The 23,760-nt window shown below is 32.9% G+C and overlaps 1 protein-coding gene and 1 long non-coding RNA gene across 7 annotated transcripts in view; one reads left to right on the top strand and one right to left on the bottom strand.

The window, feature by feature from the left end:
* LOC116429438 (uncharacterized) overlaps positions 1-23,760 on the bottom strand; it is a 98,163-nt gene that overhangs the window by 63,431 nt on the left and 10,972 nt on the right. For 3 of the 6 annotated variants that reach the window (XM_031982384.2, XM_031982385.2, XM_031982386.2), the window contains 2 exons: positions 17,814-18,069; positions 11,690-11,875 (listed from right to left, as the gene is read on the bottom strand). In XM_031982384.2, the coding sequence (XP_031838244.1) occupies positions 11,690-11,875; positions 17,814-18,069 (442 nt within the window). The other 3 variants (XM_031982387.2, XM_031982390.2, XM_031982388.2) reach the window with 3 other exon arrangements.
* LOC116429448 (uncharacterized) lies at positions 3,910-4,399 on the top strand. The gene is made up of 3 exons (XR_004235501.2): positions 3,910-4,057; positions 4,132-4,255; positions 4,354-4,399. It is a non-coding gene; the product is annotated as an uncharacterized LOC116429448 (long non-coding RNA).

Below are 23,760 nucleotides of genomic sequence, written 5' to 3'. Positions count from 1 at the left end.
TACGAATGAATCATTAACACGTTGAATGCCACGGTGTCGCCAATAAACGGAGCTTCCAAATTGCTTGAGAACAATTACAATAAGAAAATTGAAGTCTAATAAAAATATTTAATAGCATAAGTAGCTAGATGATAGTGTAATATTTGGCCTCTGTTATAAAAGAATAAGTATTACTATATAAAACCCTCGAAATTCTTGTAGTAGTGAACACGTTAAAAGAAGGAAAGTAAAAGTTTAATATTTTCTATCATTTAAATATAGGATTATTTTATTCAAGTGACTAGTATCTATTCTATGACAATAAAATTCGACGTGCCTTTATTTAAATGAATATGTATTACGCAGACGTACGATGAAGTGAAAAATGTGGAATGAAGAATTTAATACTACCGTAACTATAAGAATGCAGGCAACAAAGAGTAGTATTAATCAGGAATATATGTGCACAAAGTGATAGAGATATACTATAACTATAAGTAATTTTATTATATAATAACAATAACAGTAAGGATAATAATAAAATACGAATAGTGCAATAAAATATAAGAGAAGTGACACTACATTTTATTCGAATAATCCATTATAATTTTAACGTATAATTGAACAACATTATTCTTAACTGACTTTAAACCAATTTTTCCATGATATAACGTATGAAACAACTGTTGAGTTTTTTTCTAAATTTCATTTTCAATGTTCGACATGTATTTTATTATTATTATTTAGGATCCACTAAAGAAGGAAACGAATTCAAGCAAATGATAGCCTGCATTTTTCAGTAAATTATCCCCACCTTTCCACCCTTATCCAGACAAGGTTCGCATTGCAGACTCGACATTGCAAATATTCAGTGGTCATTATCATACAGAAGAACCTCTTTAATACGTTCATCGACAAATGGACAGTCAGATTTTTCATACAGACGAAATAATTTTCCTAACGAAACAGAAACATAAAAGTCGAAACTTTTTGCAATTGCTTTTTCAACCTTTTTGCATCTTATAGATTCAACAAAATCTGCTTCCTTCGATGTGTTGCGTCACCGAAGAGTGATATTAAATAAACTCTAGAGAAATCTATAGAGAACATTTATATTTCAAAACAACTTAGCTAACAGTCTGAATACTATAAATATGATAAGTACCATCGACTTATATTAAATCTGCATAGACAGACTACATTCATAGTCCATATATAATTTACGTAATTCGTGTAACGTAGTTGCCGATATTATGGAACGCGTTCAATAAGTAATATAACATATTTTTGTACAACAACGTAATCCAAGATAAGTGCAGAAGAAAAATATTGAACAAACACAAAACGGGTATATTATAATACCATATGTTTAATATTGCTAAACTGTTATCTGTTAATATCTGTCAAGTTTCCGTGAAACGTTGATTGTTTATGGTTCGAAGGTGATATCAGAAAGTCATTAACACGTAAAACACGTGTTCGCCAACTTGTCGTACACGTGTTTCCACGCACGCGTTTCTCACGCAATTGAACCACTAAGCGGCTTGAATAGACCAAATTTTCTTATTCATTTGTCGTTATTCTATAGACTACTGTACGCAAATAATAGGGTTCTATAAGTAATTAAATAATTATGAAAAATGATACCACACTATTCACCCTTAGCACTCCACACAGTTTTGTGATATGTCAGCAACTCCTACCAATTTTGATGGTAGTCCTACGGAACTTAATTCCCTTCTCAATACAAACTTTGTATATTTGGAAAATCTAATAATCTTAAGGTAGTTTTCTTAAAATTCATTAAAATATTTAGTAATTAATTCTAATGCCATTTGTCGTTGTGATGAAAGAGAACGTAATATTACACGAAACATTCAAAATTTTCGCGGGAATCAGTGTTAACAATATAGTTTTCGTTAAGGCGTAAGAGCGTATGTTTTTACTTAACCTACCTAATCTACCTAATCTACCTACCTAACCTACCTAATCTACCTGAACAATCTCAAACTCTATTATCTAAATAAAATTAGTGTTTATCTATATTATAAGCATTATTAGATGCTACGTCATAGTTAACGAAAATTAATTTATATTACTTACATAATGAAAATTTTCAAATGAATTAAAAATAACCATATCGGCTCATTATATTGTTTTTAGCCGACGATCCAAAGATTCATAATGGACTGTTGTATGAAATAATAAAATTAAATTAAAACTACTGGTACATTGGAGAGATGGTAGAATACAGATGGACGTACAAAACAGTGTAAAAAAGATAAGATAAGCATTTGTTTATTTATCTACGCGTGTAATATTGAATATAACTGTCCAAGCTACCCACAATCAATTTCTATTGCGTAAAGTGTATTTGTCTCTAATCAGAATACAAACATGAAACTACGCTTATAAAACTTTTGTATTCTCTGAAATCCATCACATGCTATGTAAAGAGAAAAAAGCATGGCAGGTAAAGTGTGCACATATGAGATACACAAGCGCCATGTTACTTCGCCTTGAGAAGAGCATCGAAGAAGATGCGGTACCGATATCACAGGAAAAACAGTGTTGTTTGCAATACAGCGATATCACGAACCTTATCATTCCGTGACATACGAGTTAGAACGCAGTAGATTTCTAGTGAACACTGGCCCAAAAACGGTACCAAAATTGCATGAGTTTGGTATTTACAATAAATACTTGCAAATAACAATGAACATTATTGTATCAGATTTTCTACATAAGTAAAATATAAAATGAGCAACAGAATTTCAAGCAAGAAATTATTCCAAATATTTTAACATTTCTGCACGAAAATTTCTTGACCAAGCAATTTTCATTTATATGAAAACCAAACGAAATAATTCAAGAATCGACTCTTTGAATAAATGTTCCAAGTTTTATTTCAGAATCTACTTATTATTTAAACAGATCTTTCATGCGGCATTTATTTTATTTCGAGAGGGAAATAATCCGGTACAATTACTTTGTTCGCAATTTTACGTATCAAGCACGGATGTCAACTTCATTTTTTAAATGAAATTATATAATTTCGTATATATTATTCTATACATTTCGATATTCTCTTTATATTATATAAATCCACTTATATCGAAAAATTATTAATTACCTACATAGATACTTTAATTTTAAATAGTGAAATTAATTGTACTGAATTATATCTCCAGTGAAACATAAAAGCTTTCATTAATTCAAATGGAACGCCCTGTAAACGTAATAGTAAATAAATGGCACAACTTTAAATGAAGGTATTTAACTTTCATTAAACTTTGTTTTCGCAACTTCGATGCTTTAAGAGATATTCGTTATCTTGACCGTTTGACTGCGAAGCAGTGCAATCACGCTTCTCCTCTGTTGTGTCAAACGTACAAAGTATGACATTTGTTAGTATTATTTTTCTAGTCAATGTGTGTGATTGTGTGTGTATCAATTGTGAAAATGATTTTTATTAGTAACACTTATTTGTATTGGTAAAAGTTAGTTTTTATGCAGTATATACGTAATTAATGTAAATTATTAATGTGTTTATTAATTTACTAAACAACATTATATTTAACATTTTTAGCATACATCTATGGAAATTCTTTAACTGTTGAAATGATTAAGCACAGACACACCGTATAACGCGGTTTTCTATAATAAAATCACCGTATTGTTCTATATCCACTATAGATACTCATACATTCTGAAATATATCTAAAACAATTATTAAACATTAAAATATTACTAATTAAGTATGCATGTCATACTATGCATACTTATTGTTAAGTATGTAGCAAAAATTTATATTGTTAAGTATTTATTTGTTTAAAGGTACAGTAAAATTGTAATGTTCTGTTTTAGTGAATTCATAAATAATTAAATCTGCCTGAAATATGACATTGAGCGTTTTTTCCAAAGGACATACTGTAATCTTGAGAACGAAGGCGATATTGATGGGCGAGTATATCATCTAAAACTGCAATAACTAGTAGACCGGCTAAAACTGGATCAGAAAGATTAACCTTAATATCAAAAGCTTACATTAAGAAACCGTACAGTGTAATTCTACGTGGTAAGAGGCGACGGATGATACAAATGTAATGATGCTTGTCCCAGTTTACATAATCTATATCTACTGTTTCAAAGATTTCGGTAAACACAACGAACCGACATGATTGTTACCTAATCAATTCTCAGCTGTGTATCATACGGAATTGCAGTATTTTATACTTGACACTACATCATATTTATGACCTGCGTGTCCAAAAATGTAAATATAAAATTCATTTTCATGAAATTCAAACGTTTCACGATAAATATTAATTTTCCCCTTTACTTTCACTGACTTATTTCTTAACTCTGTTACAGAAATGCAGTTGTAATTTTCAAGATTTATGCGTTCACAATTACCTAGAATGTCTGAAAACCGAATGAATTTCACTGCCCTTAAAGAGTCGTGAATTTAAAAAAAGATTCGTTTAAAATGACAAGGTTCATAATAAATATACGAAAATACAAATGTCTAAAGTTTTAGATAATCGTGTCAACAAAAATATTGTAAAGACAATGAATCGACATGTATCTACTGCAGTAGTTGATTAGAAAATCAGGTAATATTAGGATTGTACTATCGTTTAATATAGTATCTATTATTTAGATAATTCAAAGATTGTATAATACATGTATACATAGAATTTACACGTCAAAATTACGGTTGGACTTCGTTTTCAGGGTCTAAACGGCTGAAAATGCTGCTTTGATCAAAGAGTGAACTTGCGACTCCATCGACCGCCATCTATTAACCGAAGGTGAAACTATAGATATCACTGTAATGTTCATAAATTTATTATTTCAACGGCTTTGAAAAATAAAGTTTGATATATCGCAACACAAATATGGACGCATGTCATTGCCATAATTCAAAGCGAAAGACATCGCAAACACGAGCACGCAGATTAAAATGTATGTTTGATCTGTAATCTTTTGAAGCACTATTCATTGTTAGCTCACCAAGGAAACGATTTTAAAGATGCGTAAAAATGAAACTTCGGTAAGGAACAGATTCTGCAAAATATTTCATTTATAAGTAAATATGTATCCTTCTCTTTAACAACTCTCCACGTTGCAGGGGTGTAAACAGAGCTTTTTGGGTGAAAAAAGTTTCTTGAAAATAACTTGGCACAGCAAAGAATGTTTTCAGGGAGAAGTTGTTCGTTTTTGAAATAGATAAAAGTTTAAGCTATCTTAATTGAATTGAAGCCATGAATTTCAAAACAGCACTAGTGAACCAATCACTTCGAGAAAATCAATCTTTCTTTTTATCTTCGTTCATTCGTTTCTTATCTATTTTGTTGATTCTTGTTGCAAGCATTGGCTACACATGCATCTTCATTAAGTGTACATTTTTAATATTATTAAATAGATTTGAGTCAGTTGAAGACGGTTATATCAATAACTCATATGGATAACGTTGAAATATGGACATGCGCTGTTTTGGAACCCTCGATTTCGAATGTAGATCGAAGACTATTAGAATCATTATAATAATTATATGCGTCGGATTTCCTCGTGATACGTTTTCGTTTGCATTTTTATGGAACAATGTAAACACGCACCACATTTAACACATCTACACGCGGTGAATCGAAAGCTCGTAAGAGAAATCAATATATTGTATAAAAAGGAGTTTCCGAACGACGTATTTATAGATTAACAGACGCTACAACCTTGAGTGTATAAAAGTTGAGCTAAAAATACAGGACCAATCCCAAAAGCTTATTTACTAATGGAAAATCGGTTCGATGACGTGTAACGCTGTACGTACACATAAGTACCGCTTAAAAGAAACAAAGTAGCAATGTTTCTTCGTTTCAAACAGAGTTAAACCAGCTGAATTGCTCTTTCGTTTTCGACAATTTGTTATTGTCGATTAAAAAGAAAGAGGAATTCTTGCGCACTGTAAACGCTTTTCTGAAAATGGTATTGAGAAAATAATGAAAACATTTGCAACTTTCAATCCATGAAGAATGTGTACATATCTCTGTATTTTATAAAATACTATATAACTTTAGATACTAACTATAGACATGCGTATGTATTAAATTGTAAAAACAAATTCTGCAAAAGATGCATTCTGTCCAGTAACGATATACATGTACATATACTTTAAATTCTTTACACAAAGTTCTATTTTCATGAAACTATTTCTTAAAACGTTAAACAAGAGTATATGTATTCTATCAACTAAAAACTTCCACATAAAAACAAAGCAGAAAATACAGATATTTTTGTTAAAGCAAACATTTTCTTGTGTTTAAGAAATTCAGGCGTACCATAAGTCTATACAAATCTGTAGTGTAATGGTAAATAATTATCACTGAAAATATTAAAAATAAATAAGTATTTAGTAATGAATTTGGAATAATGTTAAAAATATGGGAATTGATGAAAAATGAAATTGGAATGAATGAAAATTACATTTAAACTGGATGAACAGTTATTGAAATATCTTTTTAATCAAACAAACTTAAAAAACGAAATATTATTTACAACGCAATGCAGTATGATAAAGCATTAATATACAATACAAATTTCATGATATTTAAGAGGATTATCGATAACTGCGATAATTTACGCAATTTACACGGTGATCCGTTTCCTTATCTTTTATTCCATCTTATACGTCTAAAACGTGTAATAAATTTATATATTAGTATGATTATTATCCTCGTGTCTGTAATGTGCACGTACTTATTAGATGCCCGAGAAATTTTCCGACGCAATTGATTCCATATCGAATACTTTCGCGGTTATATCTGTCGATCCCGGGAAAATTATCAAATAAATGATTACACCACGATCGTTCGATTACATTTATAGATCACTACTCACGTCTGTTTACATAGCTATATAACACGAAGAACCTACTCGCATTTCCTTGTTGTGTAAGATATTTTTAGCATAGCATCAAATATACATACTACCGTTGCGAAAAGGGCGCATCGCACAATGCAGATTAAAAGAATCAGTGTTTATAGTCGCGATAAGATGTCTCGCAGCTCACGTATCAACGCCAATAAAAAATTCTGATGCGATCTTGTCGCATAACACATACAAAATTTATTGAAGTTTATCTGTAGCTCGAACTACATGTAAATGTAAACATAAATTTTAAATCTGAATAATCGCATGTATCAAAGTTTAGTGTATTATATGTAATCACAGTCTCGCGCATTTATAACTTACGAAATTCTTCGAAATTAAAAATTCGAAGATTGTAATGAAATTTCATACATGATTATTATTTTCTTATCACTATCGTCATACTATTATATAATTTATATTACAAAAATATGAATTCCTTTGAATGTTCACAATCAGTATATGAACCTCTTATATTATGATTCGTTCCATTACTGAGAACGCTAGGATAATTTTGTCATTAATAATTTAGCAAAAAAAAAGAACAAAGAGAAATTACCAATTCATCTATATCCACGTTTGCTTCAGAATACAACAATTAATAATAGAAAAATAGTATTTAATTTGAACCCAAAATAATTGGGTGACATTTAATTTTTGTAATTTCCGTTTGAGAACCTCTTCACGAGTCTGACTCGATATTGTATAGCAAAGGGTTGAATTTGTTAATAAGATACCAATATGTTGTCTAGGATTTACGCTAACAAAAAAATATACTGTAAAATACAACTTAAAGTAGAACAACTGAAATAAGTAAAGCAATGAAATAAAATGGATGTTACTTTGTTGCACATCTAATAATTATATATATACATAATGTAATTCTATAGAATATTGCACTTTTTAGAAACTCTGCTTTTAACATTAGAATTACCAGTGGGTTGAAAATAACTCACTTCCAAATTTTTCTTCGCAATTGTAGGAATTATGAAGATGCTTTTGTAAGAAATATTTAAATAAATTCTTGTATTTGTACAGGTAGAATAATAAGAAACGCTTCAAACTTCAAGAAATGTATTTTCTCATTTTTATAATAAATTATAAATGTGTCACTTAAATTGCTAGGTAGTTCTAGTGTGAAGAACATGCGACATGTAAAAGTACAGTGTAACCCCCACCCATCTTTGGCGACCTCATTAACATCTCGTTTCCATCCCCCCACCGTCTCGTGACGTTAGTCAACAGCAGGCAGGTTTTCGAGAAAGATGTATAATCATCAGTGAAGAAGACAGAACAAACCTAGACCATATATGCTTGTAGATTACGCTTCAGACAACTGCCTTGAAGCCAAGGTAACATCATGTACTTACGTGACGTCACATGTGGCAAAAATAATGGTGAAAATTCACTTTGACAGCTGCAAGAAGAAGGTTTTAAGGAAAATTGCGAACAATCTTATCGGACAATGCAGTACACACAAATAACTAACAAAAAGATCATTTTGCAAACGAAATACATTTATATTTTATTTTATTAGCCTAGGTTACTTCTGGGATATTTTTATTTTACATTTATAACTTTGAATAATGCAAAATGTATATTTACAATTTTGGAAATTACAATTTCGAAATATTGATTAAAATGGAAATATTTGTTGCCAATGACCAACACGGTAGCAAGTGCTTCAAACAGAATCCACCATTTTGGATTATTTTGTGACGTCACGCGTGGAATCATTCTATCGTTATCTTGGTTTCGCTTCGACTCGTGCATCCATATAGGTCGGGACCATAAATATACAGGGTGTCTCACCTAAATGGGAACATTGCAATATCTCCGTCGTTTTTCGATTCAGTAATAAATTTAAAAACATCAAAGCACATTAGTTGAGTGGGCAAATTTTATATGAAGGAGAAAATGTGTTTTTCAAAGTGAGGTTTACAAAATTTTAAGGTCATCGGTACCTGATAGAACTACTTTACCGTTAGTAATTTAGTGGCAAAAGAAAAAAGTTTCATTCTGTGTTTACGTTCACTTTAAACATGAAAAATTGATAATAGGCCACTAATATTTCATTTATACGAAAAATAAATAAGTAACCTTTAGATTTGTCGAATTAGGTGGAAAATGTTCATCACGAGTCTGCCTTGATATTATAAGTGAAGGGGTTACATGGGACCTCATGTAGTTTAGAACGGAGATATTAAGGTGTTTCCATTCAGATGAGACACCCTATATACGATCTAATAAGGAACAAGCGACTGTCCAGTGCACAGTGGTGATGCAGTAAAACTCGTCTCTATTGTTTGAGTGTTCATACCCTCTCCCTTCTACTGTACGTGTTCAGCTTACAAGTCAAACCAGTGTTATATACCGTGTGAAAATGACGAAGAGTCAAAATATACTATTATATAAATATATTTCGGTGCTGAAGTCGCACAGGTAATACAGTATATTATTAACACTAAAACTACCGAGCAGTTAAATCGACTTTTTGAGATTCCTTTATAGAAACTCCAGAAGTGCATCTATTAGAACTTTAACTGTTTTACAGTTGAGTTCGCTTATTGCTAAATCAATTTCTTTAATAATTTCTTAGAGAAACATCTGTTATCTTTTTAATAATCGCAAAAAGAGGAGATCAGGAATTTTGACCCGTCTGGTAGTTTTAGTGTTAATAACGAAGATCACGTAAGTACATACAAGGTTTGCTGAGTATCAAGTCCGACAGAATTTCGGTACTAAGTCTAGGATTCGAATGCGTTAAGCTGTTTGCAATTGGGCTACTTATACACTAAAATATGGAAGAGGAAGGGCGAGGATGACCAAGCCTTAGAGATGAACCCTGACCGTCGTGACCCAGGTTTCGGAGGTGGCTCTGTTGAAGATGCACGAAAATACTGAATTATGGGGACAACGCGGCGCGTTGCAGATAACGTGAATTGGTCATTAATTAGCATTAATCACATTGTTTATAGAGACATCGCAAATGTCAAGTCTCAATTATATGTCGCATATGGTACGCGTGATCTTAAACAGTATCGTATTAAACACTAACATGTGATGGTGCATAAGTTGCGTAGCGAGACCTTAGAGAGAATGTGTAGCGTTTAGTCTATGATAGACCATGAACCGAGTATGTGTGCAATAGAGAATGAGAGAAGGGTGGAAAGAAAGAGAAAGAGAGAAAGGGAAAGACAGAGAGAACGCGAGAAAGAAAGAGAAAGGGAGGAAGCGAGAAAGGGAAGCGCGAATTCGTTAGTGTAGCGTAGAACATCAATGTTCGTGCTTATGTCGCATCATCTCATTCGCTAGATATTATCTCCCTTTGTTTCCAACAAGATACTAACGAATCAACAAACAATGAAAGCGAAAACGAAATACATACTGCAGCTTTCATACTCCTGAGCAACTTGCTAACCCTCCCGAGTGAACTGAAATGATTCTTACTTAATAAATTTTCAGGTGTTTTATGTGAAATTGAGGAATTTTATGCTTGACATCACATTCTGCATATAAAATGCGTTTCCAAAAATGTACAAAATTAGTTTTCATCAAATTCAAACGTTGTACATTAAGTATTCATTTACCTCTTCAACTTATTTCATTGGGTTATTTCTTAACTCTATTACAGAAACGAAGTTTTAAGTTTAGAGATTTATGCATTCATAATTACCTATAATGACCGAAAACTGCGTGAGTTTTACTTCACTTGAAAAATCATTAATTTAAACAAAATACGTTTAAAATAGTAAGATCTATAACAAACATATGAAAATGTAATTGTCTAAAATTTGAGGTAAATATGTCAACATTCTGTTAAAAAATTTTTAACTAAGAAGCAAATATATTCATATGGCAAACCATTGTTAATTTACATTTATACTAACTAACGCTAACACTTGATCGAGTAGTAACCAACTGTAAACAAATATTTTCTTACATTTAAATTTCTATCAACAACTTGTCCTCATTATAATATCTTTCAATGCTAGAAAATCTTATTAATTTTTAATTGTTTTTATTCAATCAGTAATATTACGATGCAGAGCTCCACATATCTGGCATAACAATGATTAGACTGCAGATAATCCTTCAACAGTAATTCTTTCGAAATTAATTATTAATAACCACAACAAATTTAAAAGTTATATTTTTTATTATACATTTTATCTAGTTGTAAATTAGAAACTGGAATAAACCTTAATGTATTTAGAATGCATAAACTCTGCAGTACAACGATGAGTAACCTCTGAAAAGCGAACGTTTTTCACATCTGCATAAACGGCGATGCCTAGGTCCATTCAGATCAGTCTTCGTATATAATTACTTAAACGCATTTCCAAAGGTATTCTTCAGAGTCATATCAATTCCCCTATAGACTTAATTCCTTGCCTTATAATAACGTGTCAGTCTCATGGTGAGGGTTTTAAACAGAATTTAACAAATATTACTCGATTTTTTTTAATTCAAATTAAATATTATTCTTCTATTATAAATTATTATACTTTGGAGCAGACATGGGCATAGACAATGCCTAGAATTTTTCTCATTTCCAATGAATCATCAATAACAAAGCATTTGCATCCATCATAGTTGAGAAATAAATCATAGGGCAAGGGGTTAACACAAACAATGATTAACTTAAGTGAATCTATAGAAAATCGATTGAAGCTTCCAAAAATCTAGATCAAAATGGACTCGGGCACTATCGTTTGAGGAACAAGATAACAAATGGTTGAATGATCATCGTTAGGAACAGAAGAGAAAGTATTCGACTCACCCATTGACGATGGAAGAGGATTCATTATTGTTAGGTGGTCCCGACACGTGGACTTTAGGCACGTGGTAGACATCCACCTGTCCTTGACCATGACCATGACCCGGTTGCTGATGATGGCCGTGAGTCGACGAGTATTCATCGCTGTCGCTACTGTGCGGAGGTTCAGATCCTACACCGCCACGAGGTCTGAAACAACCAAACCTCCGACGTGTTACATCAAATCAGTAGTAACAATTCATTCTCGAAATTCTCTTTCGATTCGTTAACTTATTTGCTACCATCATCGTATACATGCATCTTATATTTTCCGTGAAGAAAATCGGATTAATTTGATGCCAATAACCGTGCACCAGGTTATATTGTATATATTTAACCCACGACTACGAAAGACTCATTTATGTTTCTTTTAAAAAACCGTGAAATTGCTTTAAACAATACTACTTTAATTTATATGTGTGAATCTATGTACTTTAATACATACGTGTATATAAATATGCATTTACAATTTGTAGGTATCAGTTTTAATACATCGAAGATACTCGAGTACCCGAATATAACAAAAATTTTGGTTCAGTAAACAGCACACAAAAATTACTTCATTAAAATTTGTTCATTTATTTAGTTACATCGATTTTTTGCAATTCTAACGTCGTTACCAGTTATCTTTATTCGAATCTCTTAGAACAATACTTATGCTGTAATATGGTCAAAACACAATTAACAGAAAAACTATAGAAGGAAAATCGCTGGTGTTATATTTAATTTACCCAAGCAGAAACGCTTATAATTTCTTCGTATAAAATGTGTTGTTAATGTAAAGGTTAAAGTTATAACGCACAATATAATGTATTTAATCAATTATATAGCCCTTCCTCATTATTTTTTCAAACAGTATATACAGAGAATACGTTGCATTTAATAAAATAATAATTATTAGAGTATTATAGAAATAAGTGACAGCACCGGATATGCTAATTAAACGGGGTGACTTTTTATATAGCGTTCTACATACGTAATTTCCTACGTCTCATTAACCGTGCTTCATCGGACAAAGAGATGTAATTAAACACGTGAATTCAATACGTCGATAATATCCTAAACTAAGTATTAATACGAATTTCACTGTGACTCGCAATGTAAATTCGTTACTGATAGAATATCACATAAAACTTATTCCCATTGTGTATTTCGAATATCATTGAATTTCCTGTGTCTTACGCAATCTATGAAACCTCCAAAAGCATTCCACAGATGTCGTAATACAGACGCTACAGTCTTTCATTTCTGCCTGCACATTTATTATGGCTAATTCGACTCCTATTTATAAGAGAAACAACGAAAACGACATGAAATCAGTACGTAATTTTAAACAAGGGGGACAATATAAATATGTTCGTAACTCATGCAAACTTCCACTTACATAAGATTTTATACTTCAAGAACACGTCGCTTCCAGAATACCATGAAAGATGTCAAGACACTAACGAAGGCATAACAGAATAAAATAGTAACGGAAATAGACAGTTCCATTTTCGTTCACAAGACGGGAGGTCGACCATACTTCTACGAAATAACAGACGAGCATGTGGAACATTACCAAACAGCATAATTTCTACGAGGAACTCAGAATCGGTAGACGACTGTATACAGCTTAAAAACCGCAGCTTAACCTCTGAAGAACGAATCCCAAGAATCATACACTCGGTCATAATTATCGGTTATATTAGCGAAATATGCGCTAACATGTACGACTGAGGCATGCAATCTGATAAAACATAATGAGAATTTCGTAAAAATTCGTGAATTCTACTGAAGCGGGAACTAATCGTACAGGGGTTAAAAACGAGTTTGAAAAAGTCACACCTGCGATGAGTGTTATCGTAGCTAGCAGTCCAGTAGAGGGGCGCCACTGTCCCACGTTACAGATTCACAGTCGCATGCAAAAACCGACTCGGGAATCGGGTCTTCTCCCACGAACGGAAACTTCAATTATTACTAGAGTTCCTATATCCTCTTTCCGATTCTCATTCTACAATGCAAACACCACAGAGACTTCCCGATAACTTTCTCTCGGCAAATTAGGACAGCCCGGAAACTGGCACGGTCAATAGAATCGCAGCATCGTTCCTCTCGGAAGCTGCTCGGGAAGATCAATGAAATTTTCAACTGGCAAACACTCGAGTGCTTATCTTTGCAACGAATCCTCGCGGTAATAGCCACGCGAGAAGAACAATTGCCGATAATATTGCGTGCACTATTCAGGATTTCCGCGCGAGTCTTCCACCACGTAACACCGATTTCTCTATTTGAAACGCGGATCAAATATATCACAGGTGGCCAAGAGAGATTTCTCGGGTCAAATGTGACGCGTACGAGGAGGAACGGAGAACGTGAACGGAGTGTCCCACAGAGACGTTTGCATCGAAAATACGGCAATGCGGTGCGTGGTGGAACGCGGTGCAGTCCGCGCTCGTGCAAACTCCTCGCTACCGACGACACTTCCGCGGATGTACACCAATGGTACAACACCGTTAGATGTACGGCGAACGCACACTCAGCTGTTCAGCCGCGTCTGCGCCAGTCCTGCCAGCTATTGACCGAATACCACGCCGTTAGCTATACAGTGTGAGACACGAGGAACGGAACACCTAAATACATGTTCCTGTCAGGATCGGGATAAGAGAAAATGTCAAAGAGGATAGTTGCACCGTTTAAGGGAATGAGTACGATGATTCCGACAGGTCTGATTAACATTATCATCAAGGTTCTCCAAAGGTTATCTGGTTAGACAAATTTTTTCATAAGGTATTACATATTTTCAACTTCATATTATAACAGATAATGATGAGTTTAACATGGGATACTGTGACCTTGAAATTACCTTAAACCAAAATATTCAAAAATTACTCGAAACAATGACAACTCTAAAATGTGCAGTCATTTTATTCGAATTAACTGAAACGTTCGAATGGCGGACCATGCCTGCTTCACTCGTACTATCTGTGAAGACCATTTTAAAACCAATAGTGTGTTGTATCTCTGAAGCTGCCTTATCATAAGGTACTACTCAACCGAGTGAAAGATAAATACTGTCATTTAAAAAGACCATCCATGACCTGTACAAACCATTGAAAATAACATTCTACTTGTTCCTTTGAGAAATACAACTTCCTCCTTCAATTTTTTCTCCCATCTTGAACCCCAACAGACACATTTAGGTATTCCGCTTCTCAGGACTCACCCTATATAGGTGGCGGAACCTGAGAGCGCGAGAAGACGCACGTACATTACACAAGAACGTACGAACACATACCAATGTTCATGAGATTGCACCGCTGCACCCCAGCAGTCTACGAAACTCGACCGACAGAGGGACCAGAGGTGCCGGTCAGCTGATCGCGAATGTTGTTCCCGGGACTAGCCCAAATCACCCCCACCCACCTTCTCTGTCGCTCTTTCTCTTTCACTCGTTCTCAGTAGAACGAGATTGGTAAAACAGAGCAATACACGTGCGCAGTCTCGCGCCGATATATGTTTGTACAGTGGACGTTTAATTGCCCCATAGGATAGCGAAATGAAAATAACTTCCTCATTAGGAGACTACCGGTATATACCGACCGACAGTGGCGTACCTAATCGAATCAGTCACCTGTCCCTATATCAGTTCTCCCTTTGCGTTTGGAAACAGAAATATTCGGAACATTCGCTTGAGAAAGGAAAAGATGAAATGTTAACACTAGAACTACCGAGCATTTAATACCATTAATATGTAATTCCTATAAAAATTGTAACAATAGATTATTTTCAGTTTCTTCGGGCACTCATTATAGTACTGAAATGAAACTATTTATTTTCAAAATCATTTCGAATATTCAATGCTTCGAAGATATCAATAATTGCTAAACAAAAAAATCGAAACCAGTCATTTTGACTGGTACGGTAGTTCTAGTGTTAATAGAAGTTTTCAGGAAGAATTTTTGAATGATATTTTTTCATTTGGATTCAAAGATTTTGGCAAAATTATTTCTTCCGTTTTGTTGAAAAATTCGTGTATGATTTATACGTAGATGTTTATGATATGAAATATTGAAGCGACTTATGATAGAAACAACTGGAACTCGCTAGTTTTTGGATGTACTTTCAGATACCTTTAAATTTTCATTGAAGCTAAGGCCCTAGAAGTTCAACCGTTTTAAATTAAGAAATTATTTTATGTTGAATATGTTATATACTATTTTCTTAGTAAACATGTGCACTACTAGAACGTCGCGTGCCAACTTACTACCAATTGATGTGACACAATAGCCAATGGATCCGTTAAATGTTTATATTCCTAGGCAATCTGTAAACTGTGTTACTTAGTAGCACATTTTTCATCCGTACACTATACCACAGATGAAAACCATAGATTTGTAAAAGTGACTGTCCGGAATTTTGGAACACACATTCTTTTTTGTTAATCATGTCGTCATCTAAATGTAATATTTGAGTATGTATACTAAGATGTTACGCAGTCAAAGTAAACAGTCGAAAATAAACATTCGCACACATACGCACTGATTTCGTTAGTCACAGTACACACAGGTCAAGTTCACATACATTATACTAATACACCTATTTACAGACATTACTTTTCACTTCTTTTTCATCCTAAAATCCAGCCGTAAATACGACTCACTCATTAAAAAAAAAATTTTTTCTTCCGCTAACCGTTACCATAATGTCGTCTGTTATTATTGTATGATGATTATTATATCAGAATGTTTAACTATAATTATTGAAAAAAATGTTACGCATCTGAACTTCAAATAAAATAAATAATATCCGAGCGAGTAAAAATTTAAAATTCAAAAGTGCAAAACAAAAAGAAGCAATAGAAGTGAGGCAGGTTTGCATGGAAAACGTACGCTCGTATCTGCTTTGATAAAAAACAGACAAAAATGTTCATGCAAAATAAAGACACAATTATATACAGAGAAATTTCTTTCGAGCAAGCTTGAATGTCTGAAATAAAACCAAAATCGCTAACAAAGAAAAAAAAAAATAACTTCGAAACTGTTTCTAGAGGAAGCAAAGACATAAATTCGCTCATTTGAAGAAGATCTAGATCTAGATCTAGAAGTAGATTTATTTTACATGACTGTAAATTTACGAACTGTCAGTACATCAAGAACTTTAGAACCGTTTTTCGAAATCACATTTTCCAATTTAGCTATTAAAAAATTATTTATCAGATCGATTCTCTCCGCAGCTGAGTGATTCAAACAATTTTTTTAACTAACTATAAGTACATAAGTAACTTTTAGAGAATTATAATGTTTTGAATGTTTTCATTGACGTGTTAGTTACTAATATAACTCTTTAAAGTCAATATTGCAATTCCTTAAGTACTGAAGGTACTATTACACATTGATAATTGTAAAACACGTTCATAATTAATTTGTATTCGAACAGTCTTAGACTCTAATAGATAATAAATATATCAGTAAAAAGCTAAAAATAACATAAAAGAATAAATGTTCCAGTTATATCCTTTTTACACTAATGACACATTACTATATTTAAGAAAAATCAATTTCCTTGACAACCAAGTTTCTACCAGAATAAAGATAGTCTCACTATAAAAGATTATAAAATCCAGCCACAGTTTGAATGGTGAATTTTTTATCACGAAGCAAAAGTTCAAAAATCGTTCCAGATTTGATCCCCATAATGATAAAACAACATTCACTGGAATAGAAACAACAGCGAAGAACGTGTGGGAACTGATATGACATTAAACGACACGACACGACACGACACGAGCGTAACAAAAATCACGATGCATCGTATACAAAGTACACGTTATACATATGTCGACATTAATCACTATCTCGTGAAATTCACAGCACGGGAAAGAATTCGTCCATCCCGTGTATCTTATGACTAACAGTTAACACACCTCTCGGTCATGATAAACCGCACCGCCCAGTCTTGTTTCGAAACAGTATGCGCGATATTCTGATTCACTGGGAAACCGTTGACGACGATACTTCGCGGTGGAAATCGATATTCGTGTAGAGATACATCCTGAGGAATCCGGGATTCGTTTCGGAGCACACCACGACAGATCAGAAGGACTTACGTGGGCATCGACACGGCCGGGCAGCCGAGTTGCAGGAGATTCCTGGCGAGGTGTTCCGGCGCAGGTGCGTCAATCGCAGGTGCGGAGTGCCTGGCGGGCCGGACCGGCGTGTCATTGGAATTATCTGGTGTCCAATGCAAGTTGCTGGATAATTTCCCATCGTACGAGGATACATGCAATCGATTACGATCAACGGTGGAAGACTTAGGGATCCTTAAAGACCCGCTGCGACGGATCTGCGTGCCCAATTCGCTGTCTGAAAGTGAATAATAAACAGTCATTCTGTGGTTACATTGATTAACCCACTTGCATCCGAGCTATGATTGAATGATTTGCTGCGAGAGAGATAGCTTCGGTTTCAGGTTATTTTAGTAAACCAAGAGAAATCAATTAGTACTGCTTCAAATTTGTCGAAACTTTATGATCGACTAATATTTCTGTTAACAAAGTTTTATTGTGAACAAGGGATACACGTGTTTCTTGCTGTCCCGATAAATAGAATTTCAATATCGGAGTTGCTTCTTTTTTGCCTCGAAGTAGGAGAAATATAGTAAATGTTATATTACCTGAACAAACGAAATTTAAAATGAGAGTATAGTGTATTCTAACGTTAAAATTTAATGTTAAAATGAAGTTTATTGTAACGTTACGAATTACAATGTTTTAATTTAATTTATAGCGTGAAATCATTTGCAAAAAATGGAATAAAAATAAATAAATAATAATAATAAATATAAACCATATAATTATATAATATAAATGTAATATTAATGTATATAGTGTATTAATAATATTAAATTCTGAGTCTGAAGCTAATTTTTTGCATACCACATGAAATATTACATTTTTAACACTAACTGTACCGAGAGAACTGGTCAACTGACCGAATTTAAAATCCTAGGTTCTTTTTATTATAGGTACTTTTAATATCAATTCTTATATTGTCTGATTACTCAATTTTTCAGTTCTTGCCTTTCCTTTTGTTTCTGTTTTTACTACAAAACATTTATCACCTAACTTGTTCATCTTTATTTTATAGCCAGTATATTTGACTGGTTATGACAGGAGGCAGTAATTACATGTTTAATAAAAATTGTGTAAACAGTGGAGCTGTCTCCTTCTTGCATCTGACCCTTTAATTATCCGACTAGTCCCGTATTACCAAGATCGGAACATGCATGACCGATTACAGATTCGTAGATACGTAATATTCCGAATGATTTATAATTTATTCTGGTTGGAATATTTATTATTCTCCTTTGCTACTCGATAATTATAGAACTCAGAAGTATGCTACATATTTATTAAATTCAGATTAATAGAAATCGCAGCCTGCGGATTATTCCGCGTTCGACGATACAGAGCACTCTGTCATTGCGGATTATTACGTTTGCGGATGTAAATGGATCAATCCTTGAATATTACAATTACTCTACACTACTGAATAGCTATTATATTAAATTGTTAAACTACCCTTGAACAGTCACATTAATCAATTAAATAAGATAAATTTTTAAAATAACTTGAACGCATAAATATATACCTTATGCGTTAAACTGATTCATAAGTTATTAATTTTTCATCAAACAGAAATACATTGGAATAATGCAATTATCACATGATAACCAAGGCAAAACATCTAAGAATGTATTAAAATTTTGAACTTCAGCCAGCTGCACAGATAAAAAAGGAAGAGGCAAAAACTAGATGCAAAATACTAAACACCAAACCAGGGATAACTGCTATGCATACCTAAAGCCTTAATCATTAGGATTGCATAAACAAGTCGAATGTTTAAATATAAAATTAATAAATATGTTATAACGTGTATATTTTATAAAGCACGCCTATAAAAGCATGACAATCATTGCAAAATACAGGCTGTTTCCGTGAATTAAAAAGGAGGGAATCCTAAGACTTCATCACGAATGACGCATAGGAATTTTGTGTGCAGAAATTCCAATGAGAAAGCAACCTTATTCACGTCTATTGCCAAGAAACTGTTGATTAACCTTGAAGCAAGTGTATACTGTAGCTGTTTATTTACAGAGATGAAATTTTTAATACAAAATGTTTATTTTACATATTACGTATTGTCTCATTACGAACAGCCAGAAACCAAATTCTCTGCCAAAGAACCAACAACAATCAGAAAGATTTATTTATGTACTACCATCTGTTTGAAATTCAATTGATTAAAAATGATTAACAAATTCATGACAGATATTCGTAGAGGCATAGATACATTGAGTACGAAGAGTGAATTATTCAATTGTTAAATACCATAGTTCTTCTCCCTATTGTCATAGTAACCAGATACAGAAAAATGTTATAGATAAGAAGTTAATATTCAAAGAGCAACTGAATATTTAGAATCGTATATTTATTGCAAGTACAACGATGAACGAATAGCTTATTCGTTAATTACATTACTTTTTTAATGGAAATATATAATGCATATTTTTAAAAATACAATATGATTAGTTATGAAGCGATACACATGTTACTGGCGTATTTTAAATCACTAATTGAGAAATAATCTGTTCCTCTGAAAACTACATATGCATCATTTTTTATTCATTTCCACTTCGCAAATAATCATTATCGTTAGAAGCAATTCAAATTAAGTATTCTATATTTCACAAAATTTGCGTGTCATGTTTCGTCCGTAACACATTTATACATTACTCCCATAAACTAAATTAAATACGTTAAACTCTGTTATTGTATACTAGTATTATCATTATTATCATCAGCATTACGATTGTTATTAATAATTATAATGAGTACGATCTATGGTCACGAGTTATCGTTACAGCGAGATTACATGAAATGTAATGCTAACGATTTATTTCGACAAAATATTTTACGACATATTTAGAAAATATATAGATGAAATATGTCCAATGCACAAAGATATATACTTTCTAAAAATTCCATGACCAAAAAAGTCGTCATGCCCATTGGAGTTGTCTTCCTGGCATGACGAATTATTTTGTCATACCTGGTTCACAGATTAACACTAGATCTACCGAGCCTTTAATACGATTGACATGTAAATTTTATAAAAATTGTAACAATAGATTATTTTCAGTTCCTTCAGGCTTTCATTACAGTATTCAAGTGAAACTATTTATTTTCAAAATCATTTCGAACATTCAATGCTTCTAAGATATCAATAATTGCGAAACAAAGAAACCAGAACCAGTCATTCTGACAGGTACGGTAGTTCTAGTGTTAATACTGGTGGTTTACTTTATAGCTGGATATTCAAATAATTTTAATGTCTCGTTACCTGAGTAATGCCCGCGTTCCGACATGACTCCGAACGAGTTGTTTTCTCCCTCAATGCTAATGGGCGACAAATGTGACAAACAGCCCCGGGCGGTCGGCACACGAGAGAGAGTTAACGCGAACGGAGAGTTTGTTGAATGAATGTTGAGCGACTGATGTTTAAGAAACAGGTGTGGGTTAGGTAATGTTAAGGTAGGCGCGACTGTAACCTATTCTTGGCGACGGAACTTTAATTCGCTTAAAACCTTCTTGCATCACGTCAACCTTAGCATTAGACCACTATGTCTTCAGTATCTCGAGAGTTACGTGATAGTATTAAAAAACATGGTCTGTAATCAAATCAATGAAGTTACACCGCGTTAAATTCAAAGTTTTCTATGAAAAAGAATTATTCCAAGATACTAATGTTCCGAAAACGGTGGGGATTACCTTTATGTAACACGGTCGTTAGGTTCTTAAAAACAGTCGTGTTATACGAAACAATTAGTTTAGAGGCAGAGCCAGTTTTTAAAAATTGAAAACATTATATATACACATTCACTGTGTATATAACTATATATATATATATTCATTTGATAACTAAGAGAAATATGGTTATTAATCCTTTGCAATAGGAAGCTTTTTTAGCAATACCTAACAGCAACTCGGAGCAAGTTTTGCAACAGAAATTGAAATAAAAGTCATTGTGCTGCTGTGGAATTTTATAGAGATTAATAAATAAAATATTCCGTGTTTTTGTTTATGTGTTTCATGTGATTACCTTATAGTATAAAAGAAAAGAAATTAACGAATAATTTCAAAGTGCCAGTTAATATGATCATCGCAAGTTAAATGATCATCGCATTGGCGACATTTAAGCGCAAAGGGTTAAAACAACAATTGATCGAAAGTATTATATATTACTTCCCAATTCTCGCACAATGTTATAGGGATGCTGTGTTATACGAGGTTTACTAAGGCATAATAGAATGTTACAGATGATATTCGTGCAACTTCGCTGGTGTATTTACTTAGTAGGAACAGTAATTTAAAAAAAACGCAAAAACTATTAACTCTTTGGCATACAATGACGAAGGAGATTCGCTTATGTTGTTCATCGCTCATGAATCAAAGCAAAAAACTATTTTGCTATTATCAATGTATTATAATCAATTATCAATGTATGACATTACTTACCGTATCATACAAACGTAAATGATATTAGAATTAGCAATGATTTGGTGTTATAGGTCTTAAGTTACATTATTATTTAGCTACCTACGTAACTAAATATTTCGATACGACGTCAGTTTTCTTCTTGTAATTCTTTTCAAGTAATTTAGACGCTGCGGTCGTCGGTGACCACGTGTTAACTTGATTTTTTTTGAAAATGGACTTAACACTAAATGTACCAACAGTTTGTATATACAATGAGTCACAAGAGTATTCGTGCCGAATTTAAACGATTGATATTTGTTCACAATGTAATGTTCAAAGTTCTTATCAACAGGAATGTGATACAAAAACTTATATATACTTTATTACAAAGCGATACATTTTTCTTAACGGAAAGAAAAACGAAAGGAAAGCCAAAAATTGAGAAATGGATTAGTCGGACCATTTAGGAATTGATATAAATTTAAATGAACAAAATAAAACGCAGAATTTTAGATCAAATTTTAAAACCGGTTATTTGATGGTTCGCGTTACGTTTAGTGTTAAGCTGCTTTCAAAATAAACCATTTATATGTTGATATGACCTTTATTTTCGAGATGTAGCATACAGCCGAGTTGTTGTCTTCCCACATTTCTTTCGATAAGTTGAATTCTTCGATCAAGTATTTATGAACAATATTCGATAGATCATTTACGATATCACAAACACTGTACAATACTCTGTGTCATGCAAAGATACCCTTGGAATGTTTTTAAATTAATTAAGTTGTATTAATCGTAATAGAAAATCAATGATGAATCAGCAATCTGATTCTTGTCTGGTCGTTTCATCAAATTAATTTATTATAACTCAAGCTTAATTTCTTTACTTAACTGTTGGTCTTAACATATTGAGTCTTGCAATACTTCAGACGTAAGTATGAGCAATAAACTTCTAAGAAATCTAGTTCTTACAGCTTTGAAACCATAATATTGAGATATTATTGAAAATAATTTTACATATTAAGTTTCTTTAACACTAGATTTATTGAATTTTTTAAACATTATTTAGTAACAGTTTAAGTCGATTTTGATTCGTGCAATTATGCGAATACGCATTGCAATACTCTGGTTTTGAAGTTACAATTTTCGCGACTTATATAGACGAACACGTAGTTTTCTAGGAACCATAGAATAAAGTGTAGAATAAACGTCCGTAAATCTAGTGTTAAAACTTAGACTTTAAGCAAATATGAGACAGGACTTCGGCAAATTATTGAATTATATGATTATTTTATGTTTAGTGTTCAGTATTGAAATCAAAGAAAACGTCTAACGATGCTAAAGCAAACGAATATTGCACGAAGAAAAAGTTAAAATATTAGACAAGCTGAAATTAGCGTGAATAAGCGTTTTACAAATGCTTACAAGAGCACCTGCTTCACGGGAATTTACTGTTCCATTAAACAATCACTGTTCAATTACTTTTCACGAAGCTAAATGTATTCGACCGTAGATT

This window comes from Nomia melanderi, chromosome 3 (assembly GCF_051020985.1).
Source record: "Nomia melanderi isolate GNS246 chromosome 3, iyNomMela1, whole genome shotgun sequence".
Lineage (NCBI taxonomy): Eukaryota > Metazoa > Arthropoda > Insecta > Hymenoptera > Halictidae > Nomia > Nomia melanderi.
This window is presented reverse-complemented; position numbering and strand designations above follow the sequence as displayed.